The sequence below is a fragment of the Malurus melanocephalus genome, unplaced genomic scaffold (assembly GCF_030028575.1).
Source record: "Malurus melanocephalus ecotype Western Australia unplaced genomic scaffold, MMel_1.1 scaffold_115, whole genome shotgun sequence".
Taxonomy (NCBI): domain Eukaryota; kingdom Metazoa; phylum Chordata; class Aves; order Passeriformes; family Maluridae; genus Malurus; species Malurus melanocephalus.
The window spans coordinates 1,945,693-1,970,456 of NW_026623347.1; the positions used below are offsets into that span (position 1 = coordinate 1,945,693).

General features: G+C 41.9%; 2 protein-coding genes across 2 annotated transcripts in view; both read left to right on the forward strand.

Annotated features, from left to right (window-relative positions):
- The first annotated feature begins 2 nt into the window (after positions 1 to 2).
- On the forward strand, positions 3 to 2,476 carry MRM2 (mitochondrial rRNA methyltransferase 2). The gene is made up of 3 exons (XM_057369847.1): positions 3 to 60; positions 717 to 991; positions 1,663 to 2,476. The coding sequence occupies exons 1-3, from the start codon at positions 23 to 25 to the stop codon at positions 2,085 to 2,087; spliced, it is 738 nt and encodes a 245-aa protein (XP_057225830.1). The 5' UTR covers positions 3 to 22; the 3' UTR covers positions 2,088 to 2,476.
- Positions 2,477 to 3,140: 664 nt separating this feature from the next.
- LOC130575686 (mitotic spindle assembly checkpoint protein MAD1-like) overlaps positions 3,141 to 24,764 on the forward strand; it is a gene marked incomplete at its 3' end in the record, with an annotated part of 188,555 nt that continues 166,931 nt past the window's right edge. Inside the window, exons 1-9 of the mRNA XM_057369757.1 lie at positions 3,141 to 3,186; positions 4,269 to 4,422; positions 5,710 to 5,850; positions 7,576 to 7,755; positions 8,731 to 8,855; positions 9,539 to 9,620; positions 10,767 to 10,897; positions 11,653 to 11,767; positions 12,299 to 12,360. Coding sequence (XP_057225740.1) covers positions 4,273 to 4,422; positions 5,710 to 5,850; positions 7,576 to 7,755; positions 8,731 to 8,855; positions 9,539 to 9,620; positions 10,767 to 10,897; positions 11,653 to 11,767; positions 12,299 to 12,360 — 986 coding nt within the window. The remainder of the gene's footprint in view (positions 3,187 to 4,268; positions 4,423 to 5,709; positions 5,851 to 7,575; positions 7,756 to 8,730; positions 8,856 to 9,538; positions 9,621 to 10,766; positions 10,898 to 11,652; positions 11,768 to 12,298; positions 12,361 to 24,764) is intronic.

Here is a 24,764-nt window from a genome sequence, read left to right on the forward strand (position 1 = left end):
GCGGGGCGGGGCTGAGGCGGCCATGGCGGGCCCGGCGGGAGCTTCCATTGCCGGGGGCAGGTAAGGCGATCCCGGTGGCCCAACCGGGAATAGTGGCGTGTCCTTCGTGCCGGCGGCTGGAGTTTCTCTCGGGGATGGGTTAATGTTTGCGGTTTGTGGGTGCTGGAAAGGCTGTGCRGCGGTTCCGCCCCGGCGGGGGCTGTGGCTCTTGTTGGTTGTTCCTCCTGGAGCCTGCGGGAGCTCGGGCATCCCCCGGTTCCTCCGAGGGGCTCAAGAAAGCTTCCAGCCCCGCACAGGACCGTGCTGGGATCATTCTGCCGTGTCGTGTCCTTAAAACACCAGAACAGAAGCTGGAGTGGGRTCTTTTTCCCCCCATTAGCTCAGGATGACCCGTGAGGCCTCATCCAAAACCTGGCCCTGCTGTCGTGGTTGAACTTGATAAGTAAAGGTGCCAAAAATCTCAAATTTGGAGGCTTCTTTTTAGAAGAATGGTTTGAGTTGGAAGGGACATSTGGAGATCCCAACCTCCCTGCCCAGTCAGGCTCACCTGGAGCAGATGACATAGGAAAGTGTCCAGGTTTGTTTCGAATGTCTCCAGATAAAGATTCCACACCCTCCTTGGGCTGCCWGTAGTGTAGGCTGGAGTTAATTACCAGAGAAACTTCTCAAATATGGAGTAGTTATGTGCTGACTTCTTGACTTGTTTCTCTTCCCAGGAACTGTCAGCGTTGGATGAGCAGGTGCCTGCACACCACGGTGAGGTTTCTGAGGAAAACTGGAATTGAGCAGAGGTGGCTGGAGCGGCACTTTAAAGATCCCTTTGTCAAGGCGTCCAAGCAGCAGCATTACCGTTGTCGAAGTGCCTTCAAGTTGCTGGAAATCGATGACAAGCTCCGTCTTCTTCGTCCAGGACTTTCTGTTCTTGACTGTGGAGCAGCACCTGGTGCTTGGAGCCAGGTTGCTGTAGAGAGAGTCAATGCCTTAGGCACTGGTAAGTGYATATTTTTGGCAGGCAAGATGGGCAAGATACTCCTCCTGAAGTGTGTGASAGATCCATAAAATACAATGGAATCTAAATTGAAATACTGTAAAATCAAGGAAATACTACGATGATAATAGTATGGACTTGGGTAAGGGCAAGTTCCAGTCACTGATAAAAACATGAAATGATGTGCCTAGTAAGTCTTCATATGGTCTGGAGAAACTGTGTTTATGAAATAAAACAGACCGTGTGGTGCTAGTGTTCCCATTAGCTGTTGTGGGGAAGATCTCTTCATCCAGTTCTGAAATTGTGACCTACAGCAATTACCTTGGCCTATCTGAAATATTATTTCCCTTCTCGAAAAATGTAAGCAACTGCTGCACATGGTTTATGTGGGTGAAGCCATTAATATTTACAAGATGAGTTGTTATTATCTGCACCATTGTCCAGGATTTCTGGATTGTCAGCCTTGAAAGAGCAGTAAAAAACCAAGAAAAATCATGCTTGCTTATGCAAAGTGGCTGAGTTTCCATGTCTTGAACAGATGAGCTTATGGCAAACTCTCCATGCAGATGCACTGGGGGTGAGAAGGCAGCTGTGGCAGGTGATGCACAGAGCTCATGCATGTGCAGGTTGTTTGCAGCCACTCTGAATGTTCCCTGTGTCATTTGTCCTTACAGATCCCACTGTCCCCATCGGATTTGTCCTTGGCGTTGACCTSCTGCGGATTTCTCCTCTGGAAGGAGCTGTTTTCCTGTCAGAAGCTGACATTGCAGACCCCAGCACGCTGAGGACAATCCAGAGCGTGCTTCCTGCGGGGAAGGTGGATGTCATCCTGAGTGACATGGCACCCAACGCGACAGGCATTAAAGAAATGGATCATCAGAAGCTGATCAATCTGTGTTTAGGCCTTCTGAATRTATCCAAAAGCATTTTAAAGCCAAAAGGAACGATGCTCTGTAAGTTCTGGGATGGATCTGAGGCCCGTCTTCTGCAAAACAGACTGAAGGAGCAGTTCCAGGATGTGAGAACTATAAAGCCTCAGGCCAGCCGGAAGGACTCTGCGGAATCTTATTACTTGGCRAGGCTGTACAAAGGGAAATGAAAGTTGGGAACTGCAGATTCTCAGACATTGATTGGAAACCTGAATTTTGTGGGTGTTTAAAGAAAAATCCCATCATTAAGATCCTGGGAAAGTTTGCTGCTCTTCTTGAAATTCATCAGGCTTTTCAAATACCTCTGGACAAAATGGTTGGGAACGGAGATGAATAATCTAAAAGGCAACCTCTGGGACTAGAGTAATGGAAATGAAAAATAAAATGCTGATTATWTGAGTTTTTAATGCGTGCTTGAAAATCATTGCTCTGTTAATGCTGTCATATGTGAGACTGACCATAAAGTGATTGTTAGAATATGAGAGAACAGCAAGAGGAGTTTGAGCCAATTTAGTGCCTTTAGAAGTGGGGAAAATTTATTAGCACATGTAAAAATAGAAAATGTGTGTTTCTGTGCACATCAGGATCTGTGTCCTCATGKGGGATTTGTAGCACAGCCATGTGGGAAACACGGCTGATTTGGGAGYGTTCATGGCTCTGCTGCCTTTCCTATAGACACAGGTTATATTTAGGAATTGCTGCTTCCTGGCAATTAACTCATTAATCCAGTCGATGGCAGTGGGACAGACTCATCACAATGCAGATCATCTCCCCAGTATCTTCAGTCATGTTTTAGGTGTGACCAGTGATGTTTCTCAGCTGAAAAGAAAAGACATCCCTGATATCCCAGTAGGAAGAATGACTGAATTGCCGGAAATCTGTTTGCACAAATAAATTTAGCCTCTGCCTTATCTGAAAGTGACAACTTTTGAATAGTGCTTTTGTGAAATAGTGCTTGAATGAAATAGTGCTTTTATCAGGCTGACTGTGGCGTGAGTTATACGAGGGACTGTTTCTATGACTCCCAGGCTTTTCTCATCCTAAACAGCTCGTTTGGGTCTGCTCACAGATTGCTGCCCGAACAGGAGAGCGTGGGGCGGTTTTTGAGGGGGAGCCCGAGCATTACGGTAGCGCGCGGAGTGCTGCGCGTGCAATCCCATGATTACGGCTGGCGGCGCCGCTGTTCTCGCGAGAGGCGGGCGCGGAGTTCCCGCGAGATCTGGTGGGCGGGGCGAGGAGGGAGATCCAAGCGGGGCGCGCGGCGCGGCGGTGAGAGCGAGGGACGGGAGGAATGAGGGGAATGAGGGAATGACGGGGGGAAAAGGGGACAGGGAGGGCGGAGAACTCCCATCCCACCGCGCCCTTCCTCTCCGGGGAGTCCTGCGGGCGAGCCCCCCGTTGCCCGGAGCCGCCCCCTGCCCGCCGCGGCCGCTGTCGGGGTCCCCGGGTGTCCCGCTCTTGGCCACGGGTGTTTCTCATTTTGACCGGGCCCGGGACACACACCTGCGTGTCGTTTTGATTGTTGGTAGATTTGGGAACAGGCTCGCTGGAGCTACCTGTTGGCAGGTGCGTTTGGTACTCCGGGGCTCAGTTTGAATAAACTTTTCCATTTTGCTCTTACTCCTCTTCCTCGTGATGCTGTAAATGCAAACAATAAGTGCTGTATAACCTCGAGAGTGCCGGAGCCCGAAGGTAGCCCCAACTCTGTCTGTGGTACAAGCCGTGGGATGTTGTGGTTGCTTTTCCTGGTCCCGAACCTTTTTTCAGTGTTTCTGGGGATTTATGGAGCGTGCAGTAATTGGAGGACATAATTTCAGTCTTCCTGAAATCTGGGAAACCTTGCAGCTTCGCTGAGCTTCGGGCTTGGTTTGTCTTTACCCTTTTCGTTGTCACCCTACTGAATTTGAAGGAAGAGTTACAAAAACTTACATGTGAATAATGAGATGCAATTTCACTTATACAAGTTATCAGTGGACTTGGGAAGGCTTCTTGCTGGAAATTAGAGTCCAAAGTGCTTCTGGGAAACCAGGAGCAAGTTGTGTAGCAGGAAGGGTTTGCTGCTATTGTGGAGTTGGTTCTCCTGCCTCCATCAGCCTCAAACGTTTGGGGGCAGAACAATGAGTTTGGTTTAGTTTGGTCAGASAAGAAAAGGCTGTCTTGCATCTTTTTTCTCATTTTGGAGACCTTCAGCATGGCTGTGTTATTTTTCCTGTGGATGCCAGCAGTGATTTGCAGATTGGTTTTACTCTGTGGATTGGAAGGCCTTGTGTTTCCTCAGGGCAGTGATGGATCCTTCTTTAGCCAAGCACGTGCTCTGAATGTTTTGCTGATGATTTTCTGTCTATTTTCAGAGCCATGGAGGACTTGGACAGTAATACCACTGTCTTCTCYACCCTGAGATCCCTCAACAACTTCATTTCACAGCGCATGGAGGGGATGTCTGGGCTGGCWACGCCTGGATCATCTCAAAGCTCCTTACAGATGCAGTACCAGCAGAGGATGCAGGTGAGGAATCCTCATCTTGGTGATTTCCTGCAGCCTCACTTCAGTGTGTTTGTGTGCTCGTTTCCATTCCAGCAGTGGGCATTGCTTTCATTCAGATCTCACCGTTCTTTCTGAAATTGACAGCAAACTTCCTTTATTGTGTTTATGTCAACACTATGGAATCTTTTCCAGATTATATTTCATTTTTAAAGTGTCAGACAGATTTATTTCTGTTTTGTAAAAGTTTAAGAAAGGTCCTTTGAATTTATTCCCTGCTAGTTATATCTGTGTTCCAGCTCAGGAAATTAATTTTTAAGTTGTTTTCATATTGCTGAACAAAGGAGCTTTATATCTTAACATTTTTCTAGTAAGACACTTTGTTACCTTTTTCATGATTTAAAGGCTTCTTTGCCTGGACACATTCAGGAGACTTGCATTGTGSTGTGGCTTTGATATGCAAACCAGTTGTGCTTTTTTATCCACTTCTGGTTTTATCCACCTGGGTTTTTACTTTTTTTTTTCCCTGTTAGCTGCTTCAGGCTCATAAAGCATAAAGTAAATAGACATCTTAGATCCCAGGGACTTTTTATTAGGCTGGAATGAGGTTTCTTTATTCTGTATCTTAATATAATTTCTATTTCAGCCTCTAAGTGTAAAATAAGCTTGGTTGATTTTTTTTTTAAATGAGAATCTGCTTTGCATTTGGAATGTTGACAAAAATTTAAGCGTTTTCTGTCTGTGCTACATCTCTGGTGGCAGCAATAATTGGAGGAGGCTCTCTGGTTAGAGTCTCCATGAACTGTGTGCTGGATGTACATCACCAGGACATGAGGAATTCTGTTAGTATTGTCTGTGCTCTCAGGTAATTTGAACGAAAAACTTAAGTTAATGTTGTAGAGGTCGTAGAAAAACATGTTCTTTTACTCAGCAGTTATATTTTATTGGGAGTATGATCTGGCTTCTTGGCTAACTGCACTTTTATCAGGCTTGGGGAATTCATAATTAACCTTTTTTTAGATAGATAAAAAATGTTTTGTCAGACTACACCTAGAGACTGAATGAGAAATTCTGACTTAAGAACTTGGAATTAATTTCTTTCCAATTCACCTTGGTTGAATGGGTGGGTTTCTGGGCGTGGTGTTGAAATCCAGGTTTCCCCATCTGCTGGTGTGAGAAGTATCACACATGTAGTGATAGTTTGTAAAATGGCAAGTGAATGTCAGCTGAGCAGTACAGGGTGGGAGGCACAGTGTTATTGCAGTGCTGTTGATGGTGTGCAATGTCCCTTTCYACACATGAACTGGCCAGCTGGAGGAACAAGCTGAGCAGATCCACTCCAAATCCCAGCTGCTGCAGGTGGAACGAGAGAAGATGCAGATGGAGCTGAGCCACAAACGAGCCCGCATCGAGCTGGAGAAGGCAGCCAATACCAATGCCAGGAACTATGAGGTGAGTGGGGTGTTTGCATGTGGTTTGGGATCATTGGCCTAAGCCAGAACACATGGAGAGCATTTACTTTGGTGTTTTGGGTTGGTTCAGGGATGTGCTCTCATGTGTGCTATGCTTTACTTTGTAGTGGCCTGTCTCAGAATGTGTGTAGTTACTCTTTTGGAGTGAAACTAAACTGAAATATGCAGTTCAGGGGCATCTCCAACTAACAATGGAATTGCCTTCAGAGCAGGACTTCGGTGAATCTGGAATRCTTTTACTGGGATTGCATTTACAGCAGAGGTGGTGGTGTGGGTGTTAAGTTGCCAGCACCAACAGATCTACAGAGCTGCTCTGCAGATCCCCTCTGACTTGCTAATGTGCACAGGAGTGTGAATGTGAAGCCTCGTTAGGCTCACAGCCTGATGATCTGATCACTGGATTCTGTTAGTTTAGCACTGAACTTGTCATGGGTAGCAGTAACAAAAGGGATTTGTTATTTGTTTCTCCCAGAAGTATTTAATAATTTTTTCTCCCAGAAGAATTTAAACTTCTTCTGGCACCATTGCAAGCATTTAGTTTGTGTGACTGTAATTAATTGGAATGGCAGCAGTGCCAGCCATGCAGTGTCACGCAAGAGAGCCTGCACTGATAAAACAGTGAGCCTCACTCAGGGACTAATAGCTTTTATTGGGTTCTGCTTTTCTGCCCACATATGTTTGCTTAACGACCTCAYTGAAATAAGCTGTAGATCAGTGGCTTTTGTAGCATAATAAAAGTCTTGTATGTGGGYGATTATTGAAAAAGAAATCTGTAAAAAAAATAATGTGTGTTTTGTTGTATTTTATGAGGATGATGGGTGACAGATTTAGTGTGTGGTTGTGAAATTGGGAGTCGGTGACTAAATTCCTCCTTCTGAAGTCAGGCKATGTGGGATTAAGCCAGGAAGAGTTCAAACTGGAATGTAGCTGAGTCAGTCACAGAAACCCTTGAAATACTGGTACAAAAAAAGGGAGCAGCATTAATCCAGCACTGTGGTAATTACCCTGCTCAGATTCTGTGTTTTTCCGAGTCATGTGGATAAAGGTTTTAGGAACCTCACATTGCTTTGCATAATCCTTGCTTRCTATGCAAATCCGTGTCTTGAGTTGCTTTGATTAGCAAACCAATTTACTATGCATTTTTTCAATAAGTATTAATCAATTTGTGGTAGGAATAAACTGAAATGGTATATGAAAGGTTGTCAGACTGCGAAACTATTTATTGTATTAGTTGATATTTTCTTTTAAATGGCCTCATTTCCAGAAGTTGCAGAGGGAAGTTTGTTTTATTAACCCAACTGTTGACATCTGAGTTTCTGCAAATCAGTTTGCTGTGCATAGGTCAGCTTTAAATTGGAGATTGAATATTTTAATCTTTGATCTGCTGGAGAACGTGCAGTGGAGTCTGTGAAGCCACATCTGTGTTGTCACAATCCTGTTTCAGTTAAGAGATCTGGAAGATTTGCTCTCTTAATTTCCCAGCTCCGTTTCCCTGTGTAATTCCTTGAGTAATTCCAATGAGTTGCTGCTGGTAAGATCTTTGTCCTTGCCAGGTTAAAGCTGTGGTCTGAGTAACTTTGCCTCATGATGGAGCAATTGCCATTGGTGTCTTTGGTAATGAGGAGCAATGACAGAAGAAGGAAAAATGGTTTCACCTTTTTGCTGCTTTCTTCTTACATCTCTTTGTGTTTTTTCCCTTGACCAGCGAGAGGCCGATCGTAACCAGGAGCTGCTCACACGCATAAAGCAGTACCAGGAAAGGGAAACAGAGGCTGAAAATAAACTGAAAGAACAAATGGAGATGAACAAATCTTATAAGAAGAGCATGGAGACAATGAGTAAGAAGCTGCAAGAGAAGGAGAGCAAATTAGCCGAAGCTAATGAAGTAAGAACAGAGTAATTTTTAATCCATCCATAGCTTCAGGTGACTTTGCAGTTCTTGTGACTTGAAAATGCCTTTTTTTATTAAAAAAAACCCTCAAACAAAATAACTGGAACACTGTATTCATCACTTGGAAATGAATAAACCTAGTGGTGTGTGGCTTTTGTGTCAAGGTTTACAACCAAACCAAGCCCACACACAGATGAGCAAGTCAGAGATTTCTTAGACAAGCTGATATAGGGGAGAAAAAAGTGGGAGGCAACATARAGCATCTGGGTTCAGAAGTGCAGGTCACATGGCATGAAGTGAAGAAAGGGACAGTGGTGGAACAGACAATATGGGAAAGTGTTCAGCTAAGTAGGGAGAACAGCAGAGTGGATGAGACCAACATTATGAACAAATTTCCAGTTCCATTTACCAGTGATTGAAACCAGGGAGATAGTAATGGCACATAAGAGAAACTAAACACACCTAAAAGATGTGTGCTGCAGTTCTGTTTCTGTGYTCTTTTATTTCCATCTCCATCAGTTACAAGATGAGAACCCTAACTGTCTGTGTCTAGAAGACACCCTACAGATGTAATGTTTTGAGATATTTCTCTTTTTCTCCATTACAGGGAGCTGAGTAATGGCTGTTGGAAACAACCTGTGAGCTTTTCTTTAGAGTTAAAATATTTAGAAAAAAACACCATCTAACTTTAAAGTTTGATATTTTTCATGCCAGTTTGAGGTCACCCACATAAGAGATAACGTAAATGACAATTTGGATGACTAATGAAAGTGCAAAATTATTTTCTCTTGCCTTTGTTTGAGGTAGGTTTGCAGGTCTGAAGGTTTGCAATAGTGTGGGATTGTTTCTAGGGTTCAGTGTTAGTCCTTTTTAGTTGGAAATTATTTCTATCACCGTCCATAATATCCAGCTTGGAGAGTCACAACCTTATGTGTTTATGCTTCTTTTTTTATTTCCCCATTAATTCAGACAATCACTGTATTGAAAGGGAAAATATCAGATCTGCAGTGGAATATAATGAACCAAGAGATGCAGATGACAAGCCAAGACTCTCAGAAGCAGGAACTGATGGAGCAGCTGGATGTTGAAAAAAAGTAAGCAAGGGATGAATGACTATAGGGAGAAAAAGGCAAAGAGAACTTCAGTCTTGTGCAGCTGTCATCACTCAGAAAACTTTCAACAGCGTTTGATTTCTGCTCTTCAAAGGGGTTCTTTGATCTGGATGTGCAGGTTATAACCGTTGTTTGAAACCAGCTCTGAGGTGCAATTTTAATTGTACCTTGAGGAAAAAAACCCACAAACTTGAGCTTTAAATCTCAGTGATGTTTTGTGTTCCTGGTGGAGAGTTAACAAAAGGCACGTGGGTGGGAAAGGCTGATCTGAACTTTATGGACTGAACAGAACAGAAATACCAAGTCTTAAATCAGAGTGGAGGGGTAATTGAAAGTTATGAGTATGTTTTTTCTTGCTTACTGACAASTCTTCAATTTCAGAGTTGTGAAGGTTTGTTTACTCTGAGTGTATATTTGTTGTTCTCAGAGTTAAGGTGCCTTGATTTTTGTATTTTTCTCAATATGCATCTTGTTATTAAAATGAATGGATATTTTTGCCCCTAAATTAGAGATGATCAATGTGAAACTGAAAGACCAAATCTTCTAAAACAGTAACATTTACTTATTTAATGCTGTTGACTGTTTACCAAAGACTTCTGAATGTGGGTTGTTTCTGGTGCCTGATTTCTGGGTGCTCAAGTGCCTCTTGTATCTTCATSTGACAGGAAATGGCAGGAGGCAAGTCAGCAAATCCAGACACTGCAAGCAAGCCAGTCCTTAATGGCAGAACATGAGCAGAAGATTAAGGTAAAAAACTTCGTGACCTATATAAAGCTTTAGTTTTTAGTTATTTCAGTGGAAGAACAGAATGCTGCTTTTTAAAATATTGGCTCTTGCAGAAGTAAAAGGTTAGTTTGTCATGTAAGTACCTAACAAGGGTTGAGGCTGGGTGGACCAGGTTATCTACAATTAATTGTAACACTTGGCCTTCGTTGTTATCTATTGATTGGGAAAAAAMCATACTTTCTCTATGGAAAAATGATTTATATCCCTATTCAGTGCTCTGGAGAAATGCTCTTTTTGGTCTTGTGCCACAGCACAAATTTGCTGTGCAAAAGACTGCTTCTAGAGTGATCTTTTTTCAAATGGTGTATGATGAGCCCAGCAGCTACAGTTATTTTCTGCTTCCCAGAAAATCCTTCCTCTGCAGTTGTGTTTAGAAAGTGCAATTACTTGTGAAGCTTTCAAAAGCACACTAACTTAAATATGCATATAGAGATGCTTTATGTTCTTCCAAATGAGCTTTCTAGGTTGGTGGGAGTGCACATTTTTCATTTGTCTTGTCTTCCTGGCAGAGGTAGATGTGGAGAGTTATTTTGGTTTGAGCAGTGCTGCCAGTGGCATTGCCTTGTTGTAAAACCAGCCTGATTGCCAGCAAGAGGATTCTCTTAATTGCAATGGAAGGCTGGAAAATAGGATGTAAGTTGGCAAGACAACCCTAAATAATTTGTTGTTTTTTTTTTTTTTTTTTTTTTCTGAAATATTGTACTATGAATTGAAACAGCCAGGCATTCAGAAATGAAATCTTTTTATTTTTTTTTTAGTGGAAGAAACCCCAACATTTACCATAATGTTAAAATGCACATTTGTGTTTCCTTTTTGTACCTAATTCTTGCAGGCCATTCAAAAGCCTCCCTCTACACTCCACTGAAGGAGAAGAAAATCACAGGTTTGGGTTAGCTGATAGAAGAAGGTCATTTTAATGAGTAACTGAGGGGTTTTTGTTATGAACTTTGGATAAGCAGGTGTAGAGAAGAGGCCARCCCAGGTGTTACAACTSAGTTCCTTCCAACTTTATTCATGTSMTTGATTTGAGCTTAAAAAGTACAATGCAGAAACAGCTCTTACAAATTCCAACTTGCTCATTGCTGTCCTTCATCCCATGTTTTCCAGGATCTGGAGCAGAAGTTGTCCCAGCAGGAACATGATGCTCTAATTGTCAAGAACATGAAAGCAGAACTGKCTCGTTTCCCAAAAATGGAGCGTGAATTGCGCCAACTCAGGGAGGAAAATGCCTACTTCAGGTGAAGGAAGGGTTCAGTTGCTGAGGGTTGTGTTCTTCTGTACCTCCTGCAGCTGCACTTTGTGCACTTTCAGGGTTTCCACATGGAAAGAACAGAAGGAAGTGTTTCATATAAATACTGCATATGAATTGAACAGTGTTGTGGTGCTTAGATGAGAGGATTTGACAAGATCTGAGGGATCTTCTTGAGCACAAGAGCCTCACAGRACGTGCATTGATTGTTCTGGGTGGTGATTTCGGTTTGTTTGAGCAAAGTTTGATGTTTAGAGGTAGTGATGAAGCCCATACAGCTTGGAGGAACAATTTCCTGTAGGAAAAAGAGGCAGCTGAATGTTTCTTTAATAATTGGCTTTGCCTAGCTGTTGTTACCACTATTTTAAAGGCCTGGTCTTCCAGCATAAGGTTTAGAAAGCATTCTGTTTAAATTTCTAAAGCAGCCTGATACAGCCSTTGGTAGAGTAGGCTTTCTGGATTTCCGAAGGGCAATCAATTTGAAAAACTAAATGAAATGCAATGTAAAATGATTTGCCTTAAAGTGGTTTTTGTTTTTGTTGTTGTTTTTTAAATTACCTGAATCATCTTGCCAGCTTTTTCTAAATTTTTTTTTGGTAGCAGTGGCTTTGCAGGTGATAGAAATGAGTCAGTTGAATATCTGTTCAATGTCATGATTCCCTTGGGATTCCTGTATATCTGGAAGTTTGTGAAAGGGAATTGAGCTACATGAGCCTTTAGTAATTGTCTCTCTCTTCACCCCAGGGAAATGAAAGAAAACAATGGTTTGCTTAAGGAGGAAGTGGAAGGTCTCCAAAGAAAACTGGAACGCTATGAGAAAGTCCAAGCACAGCTAGTGACTGTGGAATTGGAAAATGAGGTGAGGAGCTGGGAAGAGCTAGTGGATGAGCAGAGCAGGGGTTTCCTTTATTGCCTGTCCTGACTTTTAAGCTCTTCCTGTATTGTGTTAGTTAAGATCAGGTATCTCTTTTAATTAATGGGCAGGAACCAGGCATTCCCAAACTGAAAACTCARCGTGAGGGGAGTTATGGCAGTGAAGGTGGAAAAAGCAAAAGGATATCTACTGTTCAGCTGGAGATTTTGTGTAAAGAATRATCTCATCATAGTGTCTGTTCTAGCCTTGATGTTTCTCTTTCACCTTTTTTTGCTAGAAAAGCTTTTTTTAGCATCAGGCTGTGTCCAGACATGGTGGTGTCAAACAGGTGTGTGGTCAGGACCTTGATACCCAGGGCTGGAGAATGACAAACGAAAAATGCTGAATAAGATCAGGAAATCCACAGGAGGAGAAGGAATGACACTGACTTGGAATGGAGGATTACGAGAAAACCCTGGGAAGTGAGCTGTTAGAAAATTTGGCTGTGCCTAACTCTGCTTTTAATCTTTACTTTAGAAGCTTCTGGCAAAATTACAAAGCTGGGAGAAACTGGACCAGAGCACTGGCTTAAATATCAGGTATGTGTTACAGCTCTGGAGGGAAGACAGATTTCTAAACCCTTTCCTTTCCTCTTAATCTCCTGAGTGATTACTTAAGTGTGTTGGTCATGCTTTCTTGCTATCCTTTCTTCTAGTACAGTTCATTATATATGTGAAGAAAATAAGATAGACATTTTTAAAGAAAGTTTGGGAATTAACCAATATTTTTCACCAAGTCAGTTTGAGCAGACTCTCTGAGGCTGGGGTTCAGTTTTGAGTTCTTGAAACTTCTTGTGTGTAGCTGCATTTTTGTTTATGCTGCTTGCTTAATAAGTGAATTTCTAAGAATTTTAGATGCCCAGAGAAGAGAATGTGTGCTACTTGTGACAAATYGTTGTAAACATATTTCCTTTGAAATCTGGGTATTAAAATTAGCTGCTAGATGATGTTGTGACCTTTCTTCTCTAAACCAGCTGAAGAAATGTTTTTTTAGTTACTTTGTCAAACCCTTCTCCAAYTGTGTTTTGTAACACCAACTGGTCCCTGTGCTGGTATTTAACAGCTCCTCCTGACACCTGGAGCAGTGAACYAGATTTTTTATGGTCACTGTGTATGTGATATTAAAAGGAGCTYGAAACAGTGCAATCTCTGATAATTTTCTTCTGCTGCAGAAAGTGTTCTGTGTATTTGTGGATGTTTCCTGTGCTGTGTTTCAACACTGCTTTATTTTCTCTAAATATTTACAGTGTTACCACACTGAAAAAGGAGATGCTTCTTTGTTTATAACTGTTTTGATGTGAGCACTGCTCACCTTTCCTATTGGGTCAAAGCTGGAACACAGAGCAGAACTCATCTTGAGAGTTGTTCCTCTGATTCATCTTTACTCATACCCAACCACAGAGCTGTGGATTGTTGGGGAGCAGGAATGTTTGSATGTGCACAGAGGGTTTGGGCACATCACTACTTCATGCAAAAGACACTTGTGCTCCAACTTGGGAAAGCCCCCTTAATTTTCTTAGTATTTGTTGTTTAATGAGGATAACRAACATTTTCCAGAGGCATGCTACAGGTTCTCTCCTGCATCTGCTGAAGATCCATACATTTAGCACAATTCCATCTTCATCTAAATCTCATATGCTATGGGTAGAAATTGTAGGAATCCTTTTCACAAAGCCTTTTGGAGTAAAAGCTTTTTACTTACCTCAAGCTGTTAAAGGTTTAACGATGTAATTTCACACTGGGAGAGAAATGGAACCAAGTGATTCTGCCTGTTGAAGTCTAATAACTCCTTCATTTAAAATCAGAATATTCACTGTGAAGTGCTGGTTTTGTGATTGGGCCATATTGTTTAGTGCTATTAATGGCACCTTCTACAGAAAGGGGAATTGCTCTTGAGAAAAATCACCTTWTGCATGTAATTGGAGCAAGTGGGACTGGATGATTCCCCCCTCCCTCCCTCAATGTTCTTTTTCTTTTTTCTTTTTTTCCCCTTGCTCTGATTTCTTACAGCATGAATTACATTAATTTTTAGTCAGGATGATGAAGATGATGAGAGATCATTGTTCTCGTTGGTTCCTGGAGAATGCTGTTGGTGAAAGTTTGAGAAGAGTTAATTGCCCATCTCATAGTAGAAAAGAAACAGGAACAAGTTGGCTGATTGTCCCAAAGAGCCAGAGCAATGTTCTGTTTGCTAATAACTTGATAAGAAAGGAAAAGGGGAATAAATTAGGATTTCTCATCTTTTCTTATCAGGTTCTTCATTAGTACAGAGGATGTAAGGGAAGTGCATGCAGCATTTTAGGAGAGGATGATTTTTCATTTCCTCCAGCACTTCCACAGGGCTTGTTCAGTGTCTGCTCTCAGTGGTTTCTGTTCACTGATTGCCTGCTCCCAGCAGGCTTTTTGTCAGATTGGCTTATGATCAACCCTTGCAGTGTAATTTTATGTAATAATACTTGGGAAGGAGATGCAGCTTTCAGGAGTGTRGTGGTAATCCTACTGTTTTTAGTACTGGTCTCTTTTTGGTGACAATGCAAGAGTGTTTATAATGCTTCACCTTGTGGGGGGAAAACAACTTCATTAACAGTTGACTCTGGCTAATCTTATGTTTGCTAGTTCTGGATTGCACTTGTAAGCTCCTGGGCTTTCCTCTCCTCATAAACAGTGGAAACAAAGACAGCTGTAGCTCTGTAGCAAAATATCCCTGTGCTGCACAGTAGGCAGATAATAAAAGAGTACACATCATATGTGTTCTGTATGATTCATGTGAACACATTATAGATCTATGTCATTTTTTTTGTGTTCAATTGTATGCCCTTCTCATTTCTTGAGCTTCTTACTGCCTACTTTGCAGTATGGTTGGCTCTGATTTTTGCTGTGGATAGAAGTCTTTATTGGGTGTTACTATTATGCTGCCAGGGATTTTCATATGTTTGTCATATGTTGGTCTGACTTGATATTTCTGTGTAGGATTGGTTTCAAACTGTTCAAAAACCACAAGAAATTGAAATTCTTTCTCTGTGAGTAGAAAGCCTTAGTTATTTTGGAGCATACTATCCTATTAAAGGATATTTATATACGGTTTTTGTAGGACTGTTATTAAGAAAAGATTGTTTTGAGAAAACTTCTTTTACTCTGTCTCTCGAGGATGTGCTGATGCAGTTTGTATTTCTTCAAAATCCAATATTTGTATAATTGAGTCATTGACCATCTTCACTGACAAACCATGTTAATCACGACACATTGGGGTTTTTTTAGAATTGCACTATTAGCTTAGAGATATTTTCCCCGCGGTTCTTCTTCTGCCATTGAACAGTTGATACATTTTATCAGAAAAATACTGGAGGGAGTTTTTGGGTGACAGCGTTGGCTTTATTTGGTGACAAAACGCAAAATTCCCACGCGATGGCGCCCGTTCTCCTGCAGCGGGAGGGACCGGGATCGYTCCAGCCTGGGATTGAATCCACCAGCTTTGGGAAGGGCACTGCTCTGGGAAGGCTGCAAATTGCTGCCGGCAGAGCTTTTAAACTCTGTTTAATGCTGCCTGCACGCAGTCCTCCTCTCCTTGTCCAGTATTCAGGGCTGTAGCTTCGTATGGAAACAGTTTTTGTGCACATTTCTCTAATGGAATATCAAACAGAGTGTTTCTCTAGGTGAAAATATTTGAGAATATTTGTAATATTCTTCATTTTGTCTTGTTTAATAGGAGCTCTTCACAGCCTGGTTCTTTTCTCCCCAGCCCARCCCTTAAAATTGCATTCCCAGAGCAGCACTATAATTGTTCTGACTTTCCTTTCTGCAGCATGTAGAAGATACACAGATAAAAAACGAGGATTCTTGTTCTGTGAGCTATTAATCTAAATAAGCCTGTTTTGCTGCTGTTTGTCTGTGTTTGGTTGATATTGTTTTGGTCTTCTAATGAATTAGGCAAGCCATTTGCTGTTTTTAAATAGATATACCCTGGGGTCCTGAGTGATGCARAAAGATGTGCATCAGGTATTTGTTAAAGCTGAGGCAGTAATTCAGATGCTGGAGGTACTGATAACCATTGATAGCAGCTGACAAGGCTTAATGCTAAATTTGTCTTTGTGTTATTCTGTAAGTGGCAGAAGATTGCAAGTCTTGAAGGATTGGAGTTTGGCTGAAAAGTTATATAGTTGCATGAAGAACGTCAGGTGAGCCACAGACAACAGCTTCAGAGGAGTTTTAGTCCAAGCTTTTTTTCTTTTTTGAGATAATAAATAGTAATGTATGATGTAGGGTTTTTGTTTGTTTGTTATTTTGTTTGGTGGTTTTTTTAAGGGAAGTAATGAGTATAAAGTTTTTACTTCTGCTGAGCTCAAAGATCTTTGTATACACAGCAGAATCATTTTATATTGGTGTTCAGATATATTGATCATGGCCTGTTGAAGCCAGTCTTTCCTTTTGTTTTCTGTTTCCAGTGGTACCATCAGCTCAAGCTTGGTGTTTATGTGTGGGACAAAACAAAAGATTTTGTTGATAGAACTTCTCGGAATCATTTCAGTTTTTTGCATCAGGGCACAGTGGAGATCTCAGCTGTCCTTTTCTGAAGGTCATGGAGCAGTGTGGAAATGAGAGGTGAGGCTGATGAAGAGAAGAGGAGAGGAGAGAAGAGAAGAGTGCTTGGACTCTGGTGGAGCTCAGAGACTCTGGGCATGAGCTTGGGCATTCCTGAGCCGTGGTTCTCTTGTCAGGCAGCTCTTGGTCCCCCAGTGCTGATGATGTGAGGCTGTCCCAGAGGGGTTTGCTGTGGTTTGGCTTTGGAGAGTGCCCACCAAGCCCTACAGGGTGGATGCAGCAGTGAAATCTCATTGAGCTGCCGTGGCTGTTAGTGGAGCTCACTGCCCAGGCCAGCCAAGGGAAGTGCAAGTTTGGCAGGAATTGTGGCCAATGCTGAAGGACCATTTTCTCCTGGTGGAGCCTGCCAGCTGSAGACAGCAGACACTGATCTGCTGACCTGTCACCTCAAGCCCAAGAACTGAACCTGGTAATGCTGATCTGGTTTTCTTATTGAAACATCTGTGGGCTGGCTGGCTGACAAATCTTGGGGACTAACTTCCTGCAATGTCTGAGACCAATTAAGAAGAGGAGATAGTGTGAATGTGTATGCATTTCCTCTCTAAGAAAGGGTTTAATTAAGTGGCAAGCATCTCTATTTAGTACAGTGGTTTGCACAGTTGTAATTCATAATTACCCAGGTGCTACACTCAGTACGGGAAGTCCTTCTATGCACATTCTGCTTTTGGAGCTGGGGGAAGGGAGGAGAGAGGGAGGGAAAGGGGAATTGGATTTCTTGATTCTGCATTTAGTGGTGGATTAGTGCTCTTTTTTTTCAGTGAATAGAAGAAAAAGGAGAATATTGGAGTTCTCTGCTTTCCTTTTTGAATCTTGATTAACTATGCTTAGCTACTGTGCACTCTCTCCCATGCAAGGCATTGAATATCTTTACAGTAGTGAATGAAGCTCATAATCTTTTCCTTTCTCACAAGGTAGTAATTTGTCTTTCTCTGAATGTCCATTATGAGTAAGTGGTTACTGGTTTAAAAAAAAATCTGTTGACAGATATACAAAGTAGTGCATGTTGAAATAATTTGAATTACTCATGTTACTCTGGATGCTTAATTAACTGCAGCCAATCAAGACAAGACTGGGGGTTATTGTTGCTGGTTCCAATAGTGCCGTAATTCTGCCATGATCATTCCATAGTGAAGCAAATATTTTTRTGGGATAGCCTATTGTAGCCCTGTGATCTATTGTCACCAAGCAAGAAATCAGTCTAATTAAAAGCATTTGGTGCTGCCTGCCCTCTGAACTACAGTGCAGATTTCTCTGTTGGCGAGTGTGAGGAGTTTGGTTTTTCTGGGTTGGCCACTGGTGGCCCCCATCTTTAGAGCCGTGTCCATAATTGGAGGAGAAAATTAGGATCAGCATGGTGTGAGGATATTGAAACTTCATGTTCTATGTCTTGAGTATTTYATAAATAGTTGTAATTTATGATTTGTGAACAGATGAAATTTGCATGACTGCTGTTTACAAGATTCCCAGTGTAAAACAAACTGTCTCCTCACAGTGGGGATTCCCAGAGCACCCAATAGGGAGATAAACACTGTGTAGGGGGAACAAGTAATTAAAAACCACCACAGAGGAGAACCACCACAGAACCAACCAAAACAACAACAAAAAAGCACTGTGCCTGTTAGAAAAACTTGTGTAGTTATGAGGTCTCAGCTTATCTCATGGGTAGATTATCTGCTGTTGTCCTCTGCAGGCACAGTACTACATTCTATTGTTATATTTTGCCTTCTGCTGAAGTTGAAGATTTGGGAAATGCTAAAGAATTCACTCTCTGAAGAGGGCCAATATATGTTGGTTGCTAATCTCCCAAATCCCTCAGATCTGGGCTTTCTCCTGGTTTCTGCACAGGGATTAAYGTCGAGTGAGCTTCCCTTGAATCATTGTGCCAGGACAAGTTAGTYCCAGTTTGGAGCAGCTCTGCTATTCCTGCCTCACCTGGGGCTTCTGACTCTAGTGAATGTCTGAAAATAATCTGTTTCTACCTGGTACCTTCTGGTTCTGGGAACTCTGCAGCTGAAAGAGGTGTCCCTGCATGGCAAAAAGCAATCTGGAATGGGAAACAGCAATCCCACTGCTGATCTGGTCCCTCATCAGATCTCCTGTGTTGGTGCATAAAKARTTGTACTGTTCAGASCAGGGCAGGGGATGTGGCAGTGAACTGCCAGGGTTGGAAGGGATGATGAGGGTAATCATTGCATTTWTAYARAAATAAAGGTTATRTGCTCAGTATTTGTAGGACTTGGTGTGGTGAAAGATGAAAGCACTGCCTTARCAGCATTTAACAGCTTCTTGAGGGGGAAGTTTCTCAACAGTTCCAAAGGGCATTTTTGGTTTTAGACAGGGAATTACACGTTTAAAGAGAAAACTCTTTGCTGTTATCTTACATTGACTGTGCATGTGCTGTTTGTTACACACAGATGTCTTGGAGSAAATTGTCCCCTATTGAATGTGACATGCATCATATACTGGGAGTATTCCTCTAAGCTCTTCTGTTCTTCATTATTCTGGTCTCTTGTTTTAAAATGTACATTATTCTTCCCTTTCCACGCTGCCTTAGGTTTTAACTTTCCTTGGCAGAACGCTTATTTTGCCTAGTGGGGTGAAAATGCTCCCTTGTAATCTCACATTCTGAAGCTCCAGGCTKCAGGGCAGTCAGGTGCAGTTTTGGGAGACTGCAGCCCATGTTTGGGTACTGGGAGTAATGCATTTAAMTGTAATTCTTGGAAGTGTGATGTCAAATCTGTGCTTTTACCAGAGTTCAGTTTTCTCCCGTTCTCATGGGGTTGATCCACTTAGTTTTTAATGCAGCAACCACTTTTCATAGATAYCTCAAAGTGTCATGGGTCTGTGTTTTACAGTTCTTCACCGAAATGCTGGGCTAAACTTCCTGCCAGATTTTCCTRTCTGATACTAATTTTCTCCAAAGAATGCTGCATTTACCTCTGATGTTCAAAACTATTAGTGTTCTTTCTCGTTTGCCATTAATGCTTTTATTTCTATTTGAATATATCACAGTATTTAAAGTCTGGAGGCTATGAGAGACAGAGGACAAGTGTAAAATACAACGGATGAGCACCTGACATTGAGGCAGACTGAGGCTGTAATGCATAATCAGATAATCAGAGTGAGAAGTAAGCAAGCTCRGATCAAAAATGTATCTGTCCTTGCTTTGCATTTCAAAGCTCTCAGAACAGTACAAGAGATTGTCTACCCAGGAGCACAGATCTGACAATCTGGAGACAGAAAAACTGTTGGACCACAGCTTAGCACACTGTCCATCTTCTCTGGTGAAGGATGATTTAAGGAACTTGAGTACAAGAACAATGTGGACAGTAATGACATCAAGGAAAAGATGGACCATTCTTACTAGGAGAATAAGGACTTTATTTTGGGAGTGAAGATGCCAACAGACCATTTTTAATGGAAATTACCACTTCTTTTTCCACTGACTCTTATTATCAGAATGTAAAGCGTTAACCCAGCTTGATTATATGGTGCATTCCCCAAGCCAATAAACTTAAAGCTCTTTTTCTCCRTTAGGAACGGGAGTGGGTTTAGAAATAAGTGCTGATGTCTGCTCCATAGCAGGTGTTTCATTCGCCATGGGGGGCTCACCAATCAGCCACTTCATTTTGAGTTGCTGCTGAATTTCCTGCCAGTGTTGTTTGACACTGTTGGAAAACAGTTGGGTAGAAGTTGGTTGGCTCCTTGCAGCAGGTAGTGACCCGTGTTATGTGTAAATGGTTTGAACTTTGGTGCTCACTCTGCTGTGAAGGAGAAGCTTTCAAAAACACAGACACTTCTAAAGAGCCACTTTGGTTGCATTAGGCAGCCCTGTTTGCCTTAAAGTGAAATTATCATTTAAATAGCAGAGACTAATCAGCGAGGGGATGGTTTGCTYCTGTCAGACAGCTCAAATGCTTGTGCTTGATTTTTATTCAGCCTATCATTTGATCGTTTCCAAAAACCCAATAACCACTATAATCTCCAGCTCAGTTTTAATTTTACCTTTCCATTTCCATTTTAGCATTTCAGCTCTGAATTTTCTGCTGGGGCTGGTGATGTGCTCTGCCTCCCCTCTCCCTTAGATGTGCAGTGCATTATCCCTCACTTATCCCAAAGTCTGATAAACTTTTAAACAAAAATGTACATCCCATAAATTCATATTGGGTATGGGTTTTTTTTCTGGCATAGCCATGTCTTTTTTAAAACTCTTCTCTAAATTCTGAGACCTTTTTTGAACAGGAGCAAAACACAATGCTTCAGTAAGGATTCAAACTCTTGGGTGTGCTGCTCCCCTGTACTCCTGGGCATGGCCTTTAGCTACAGGGCAAGGAATMTCCCTTCTTCATTGGATCAAGGAATACCAAGATGGATTGTGCCTGAGTAATGTAACAACTTTCTTTGTCTAGAGAATTGATTATCYTCTCAGATAAAWCACAATAAATCGTATTTCTTTGAAMTTCACTGAAAMGRGAACCGCTTGGGAAAGTATAAACCATGGGGGAGARGATGGAAATTATTGGAAGAATTGTAGAATGTATAGGAATTGTTTGAGCAGGGATAGATTCAGTGTTGTTGAAAGGAAAATGCAAGGGTAAGTAGAATTCCTCAAAGATTAGCCTTAGGATCTGCTTTATTTAGTATTTCTATTAATGGTTTTGGTGCAAAAATTTGGTGTGTGCTGATAAAACTTGGCTAATGATGCCAAGTTCAGAGGATTCATAAATACACAAAAGCTGGATATGCAGAACTGAGTGACCCTAAGGATTAGAGTGCAGAAGTGGGACAAAATTCAATGAAACAAAGCACAATGCTCCGTGGAATTGGGAGCTGAATGCAAAGTTCTTTTGGAAAATTGTAGCACATGCAGTGGAAAGGACCAGAAAGGCCGTGTTCATTCTCACACAGGGAGAGAAAAATTGCCATGGAGGTGTTGAATTGCCTCTGTGGTTGGCCTTGGAGATGCTTCTCAGAGCTCTGGTCACCCAGTGTGGGGGGAGATAGCAGGGGATGCAGAAAGGGGCTGCTGGAAGGAGCCTGGAACCCACTGAGTGTGGAGTGGAACAGCCTCTGGCACAGTCTGGTGGGAGATGTAAGTGCTGCCAGGAAATTTGTTGATAGAAGGAAGGAGAAGGAAGGGGATCCATACTGGTGAGAAAAAGAACCARCTATCCTTAAATGCATTGGCATTTAAATCAAATTGCTGTAACCCTGCCATTAATGCAGTCAMGAGGATGTTGTAACCTTTAGAAAGACTGAAGTTCTGAATTCACCTTCCATTGGAATCAAAAGTATCCAAATTATCCAGTGGGTTATGGAAGAGATGACTTGAGTTTACAATAGCAAAGGACTAGACAGGACCTAAATTAYAAGGTCCTTTTCAGTCCCACTTCCCTGTGAATGTACCAATCTGTAAACAAGGGCATGGACTCAAGAAYGGGAAGAGGAGACAGTACATTTTAGTTTGGAATTGCAGGCTTGATTTATTACCAGGGTTCTGAAAACTGGAATTGGGGAGTAGGGAATGAGGGTTAATGAATAAAAGCAGACCATGTCCATCTTTCTGCCCACGCAGAACAAAACCTGTGGACAGGAACRAGAAGTGTGAGAGCAGCTGACCTTTGCTCATGTCGAGAAATAAACAGTTTGCTGAAAAATGCACTGAACTATTAAGAAGAGCTTATCTGTCAGTGCTGATAAGACCAAAATATGATTTGTATCGTCTGAGAGGCTTCTGTGAATGTGTTTGGTGCAGGTTATCTTGATGGTGTTTTGAGAATGACTCACTCCTGGTTAGTGCTTAACCTCCTCAGTGCCTGGAGCACGGATTCCTGCTCCTGATGGAGGCTGSCAAGGAGCTGCTTTAATCATCTTTCTTTGCTTTGTCATCAGTGCAGTGAGTTCTGTGCTGCATCAGCCGGGAAAGGTCAAATTTTCAATTTTAATTGTACCTAACAGGCAGCATAGCAGCATCAACGTGGGGCAGGAGGAAATGTATGAACATCACAGTGCCTCAGTTTTTTAGCATTGTTAAAATGCTCCTGTTCTGACAAACTTGCTTACATGCCCTGTGATGATGTTATGTAAGCTTTGTCCTGAAGYTCCAATCTTTCCTCCCTCAGAAATGCTTTCCCACTAAATATTTTCAATGAAAACTTACCTTTACTTGGGTTATATTCTCTTTCCTCACAAGCTACTTTATTAAAGGAAATATTCTTGTAAATATACCTTTGTCCATGCATTGCTTGGAGAGAGAAAAATTCATGTGTCTTGTAGCAGCAAAAGCACAGCACAATATTTTCAAACATTTCTTAAAGGGCACAGTGAACTTGAAATGTTAGTAAGTTAAAAGATTAATGTGATAAGTGCCTCAAGGTTCTCTTGAACCAGCTGTGATTATRTAAGTGTTGTTTGTTATTTTAAAATAACTCATAGCATGGAAATTAGCATGGAGGATTGGATTATTYACTCATCCATTTCTGGTCAGTGTCAGTGGTGTCTTGGGCAAGATAGAAAAATCCAGAGTAACATGCAAGAGCAGAAGCAGATTATTTTTTAGGATGAAAGTTTGTTARCTCTCATCAGTATGAATTTTACATAAGCATGAAGATTTTTAGCTGGTGCCCTCCATCCCTTTTAAAGAGTAAAAACTCTTGCAGAGTGGAGCTATTATGTATTATGTGCATAGAATATATAGAAAAAYGTTTTGCTTTCAGCTATAATCTTTCCTATTTAAAACAATATTCAACCAAGTTGTAAGGTATTAGAGTGCAGTGAGCCTTCTCAATTGTTGCTGTTCATATAGATGATGCCTTTTCCTGTTTGAGACAAAATGCAGAGTGTTTTTTGTCTTAACTTACAAAACCCACAGCCTGAAATGAGCTGCCTGAATGACAGCAAACACTGCACCAAGCTGGCAAGAGCCCTGGGGCTGAAATAATTGGGAAGATTCCCATTTTGGAAGCAAAGATGGRAAGTGCTGGGGGCTGAGTGGGTTCCTGTGTTCAGAGAACAACCAGAGTCAATTCTTGGAGGTTGTTTTCCAAATGCTGACCTGCACACCTGAAATAAGAGCTGAGGGCTCCTGCTTTTCAAATGCAGCTCTCAGTGAGGTTGGAACAGCTTGTAGGAAGTGAAGCCAGGCCTGCTCAGCAGAAAGGAGATAAAAACTGYCAGCTCTCCCACTTAGCCAAGGCAGTTAAGAGGTGGAGGTGCATGGAACCTGCTTTTCCTCCCTGCCACTGATTTAAAATTCTAGCAGTGCATTGGCAAAGCTTATTTTCTCAAATTTGGTCGTCACCTGGCAGCGAAATGTTTTTTTTCTAATGAAGCCATGTCCTGCAGAATGACATTCTTGTGAGAGGATGATACATTTGAAATAGTGTGGCAGAAACCTCTGCACTGTGAAGCTGCTCTCAACTTTTGCCTCTGAGCAGGAGCAGATCTGTCAGAGAGTCTGACCTTCCAATGTAGGTAGTTTTGGCTTTTCTAGAAATGTGCTGATTGAGATTTTGAGCAGCTCTTCTCTGCTTTTTTAGTACCATTTGGACTCARTCCTTACTCACTCCTTTTCTCTGTATTATTCTCAGCTCTCTTGTCAGCAGAGTTAACAATTGCTGTGTCTCTGCAGGGAGTAATGGGCAACTACTGCAAGAACCATTTTCTGGCAAAAGTTGTTCTTGTTGTAATTGCTTTTGAATTCTTATTACTTGTTTAAACTGTCTTCCAGAGATACTCTGATATGAGCAGTGTAGTAAAAAGGAAGATAAATCTTTTGAGGAGGAAGAAATATGAAATTCTGGATTTTCTTGTGTTATTCCCTGCTGACCAAGTTGATTTATTTTCTGCTTTAATGAAACAATCATCCTCTCTCTGTGATACACATCAAGCTCTTCAGTAATGACTTGAAAACCTAACTTTTCCAAGGAGGACAGAAATGGGATGTCTGGCTTTGACAGAGAATATGTTCAGTATCTGCATCCTGAGTTAGAGAAGTCAGCTGTTCATCCAGCKAACTGGGACATCTTTTGGGAATACTTCACAGCTCTGCTTTCAGCTCCATTAGAAGATGATGCTTTAACCCAGTTTTTTTGTGCTCAGCTTTGCTACTGTGTTTGCAAATGACATTTGACTCGGTGCTCTTTGTACTCCAAGAGATCAGGCTTTGTGGTTTCAGGTGAATTTCTGCAAATGTAGCAGCCAAGGGTGATGGCATCAAGCCTGTTTTGTGACAAGCCTTTCATTTAGGCCTGATGGTTTCCAGTGTGACTTTGGCAAAGGCATCACCTGCMTTCTGGAGAGCTGGCCCACTTGTCAAGGTCACACAACACCTTTTGGCTCACCTG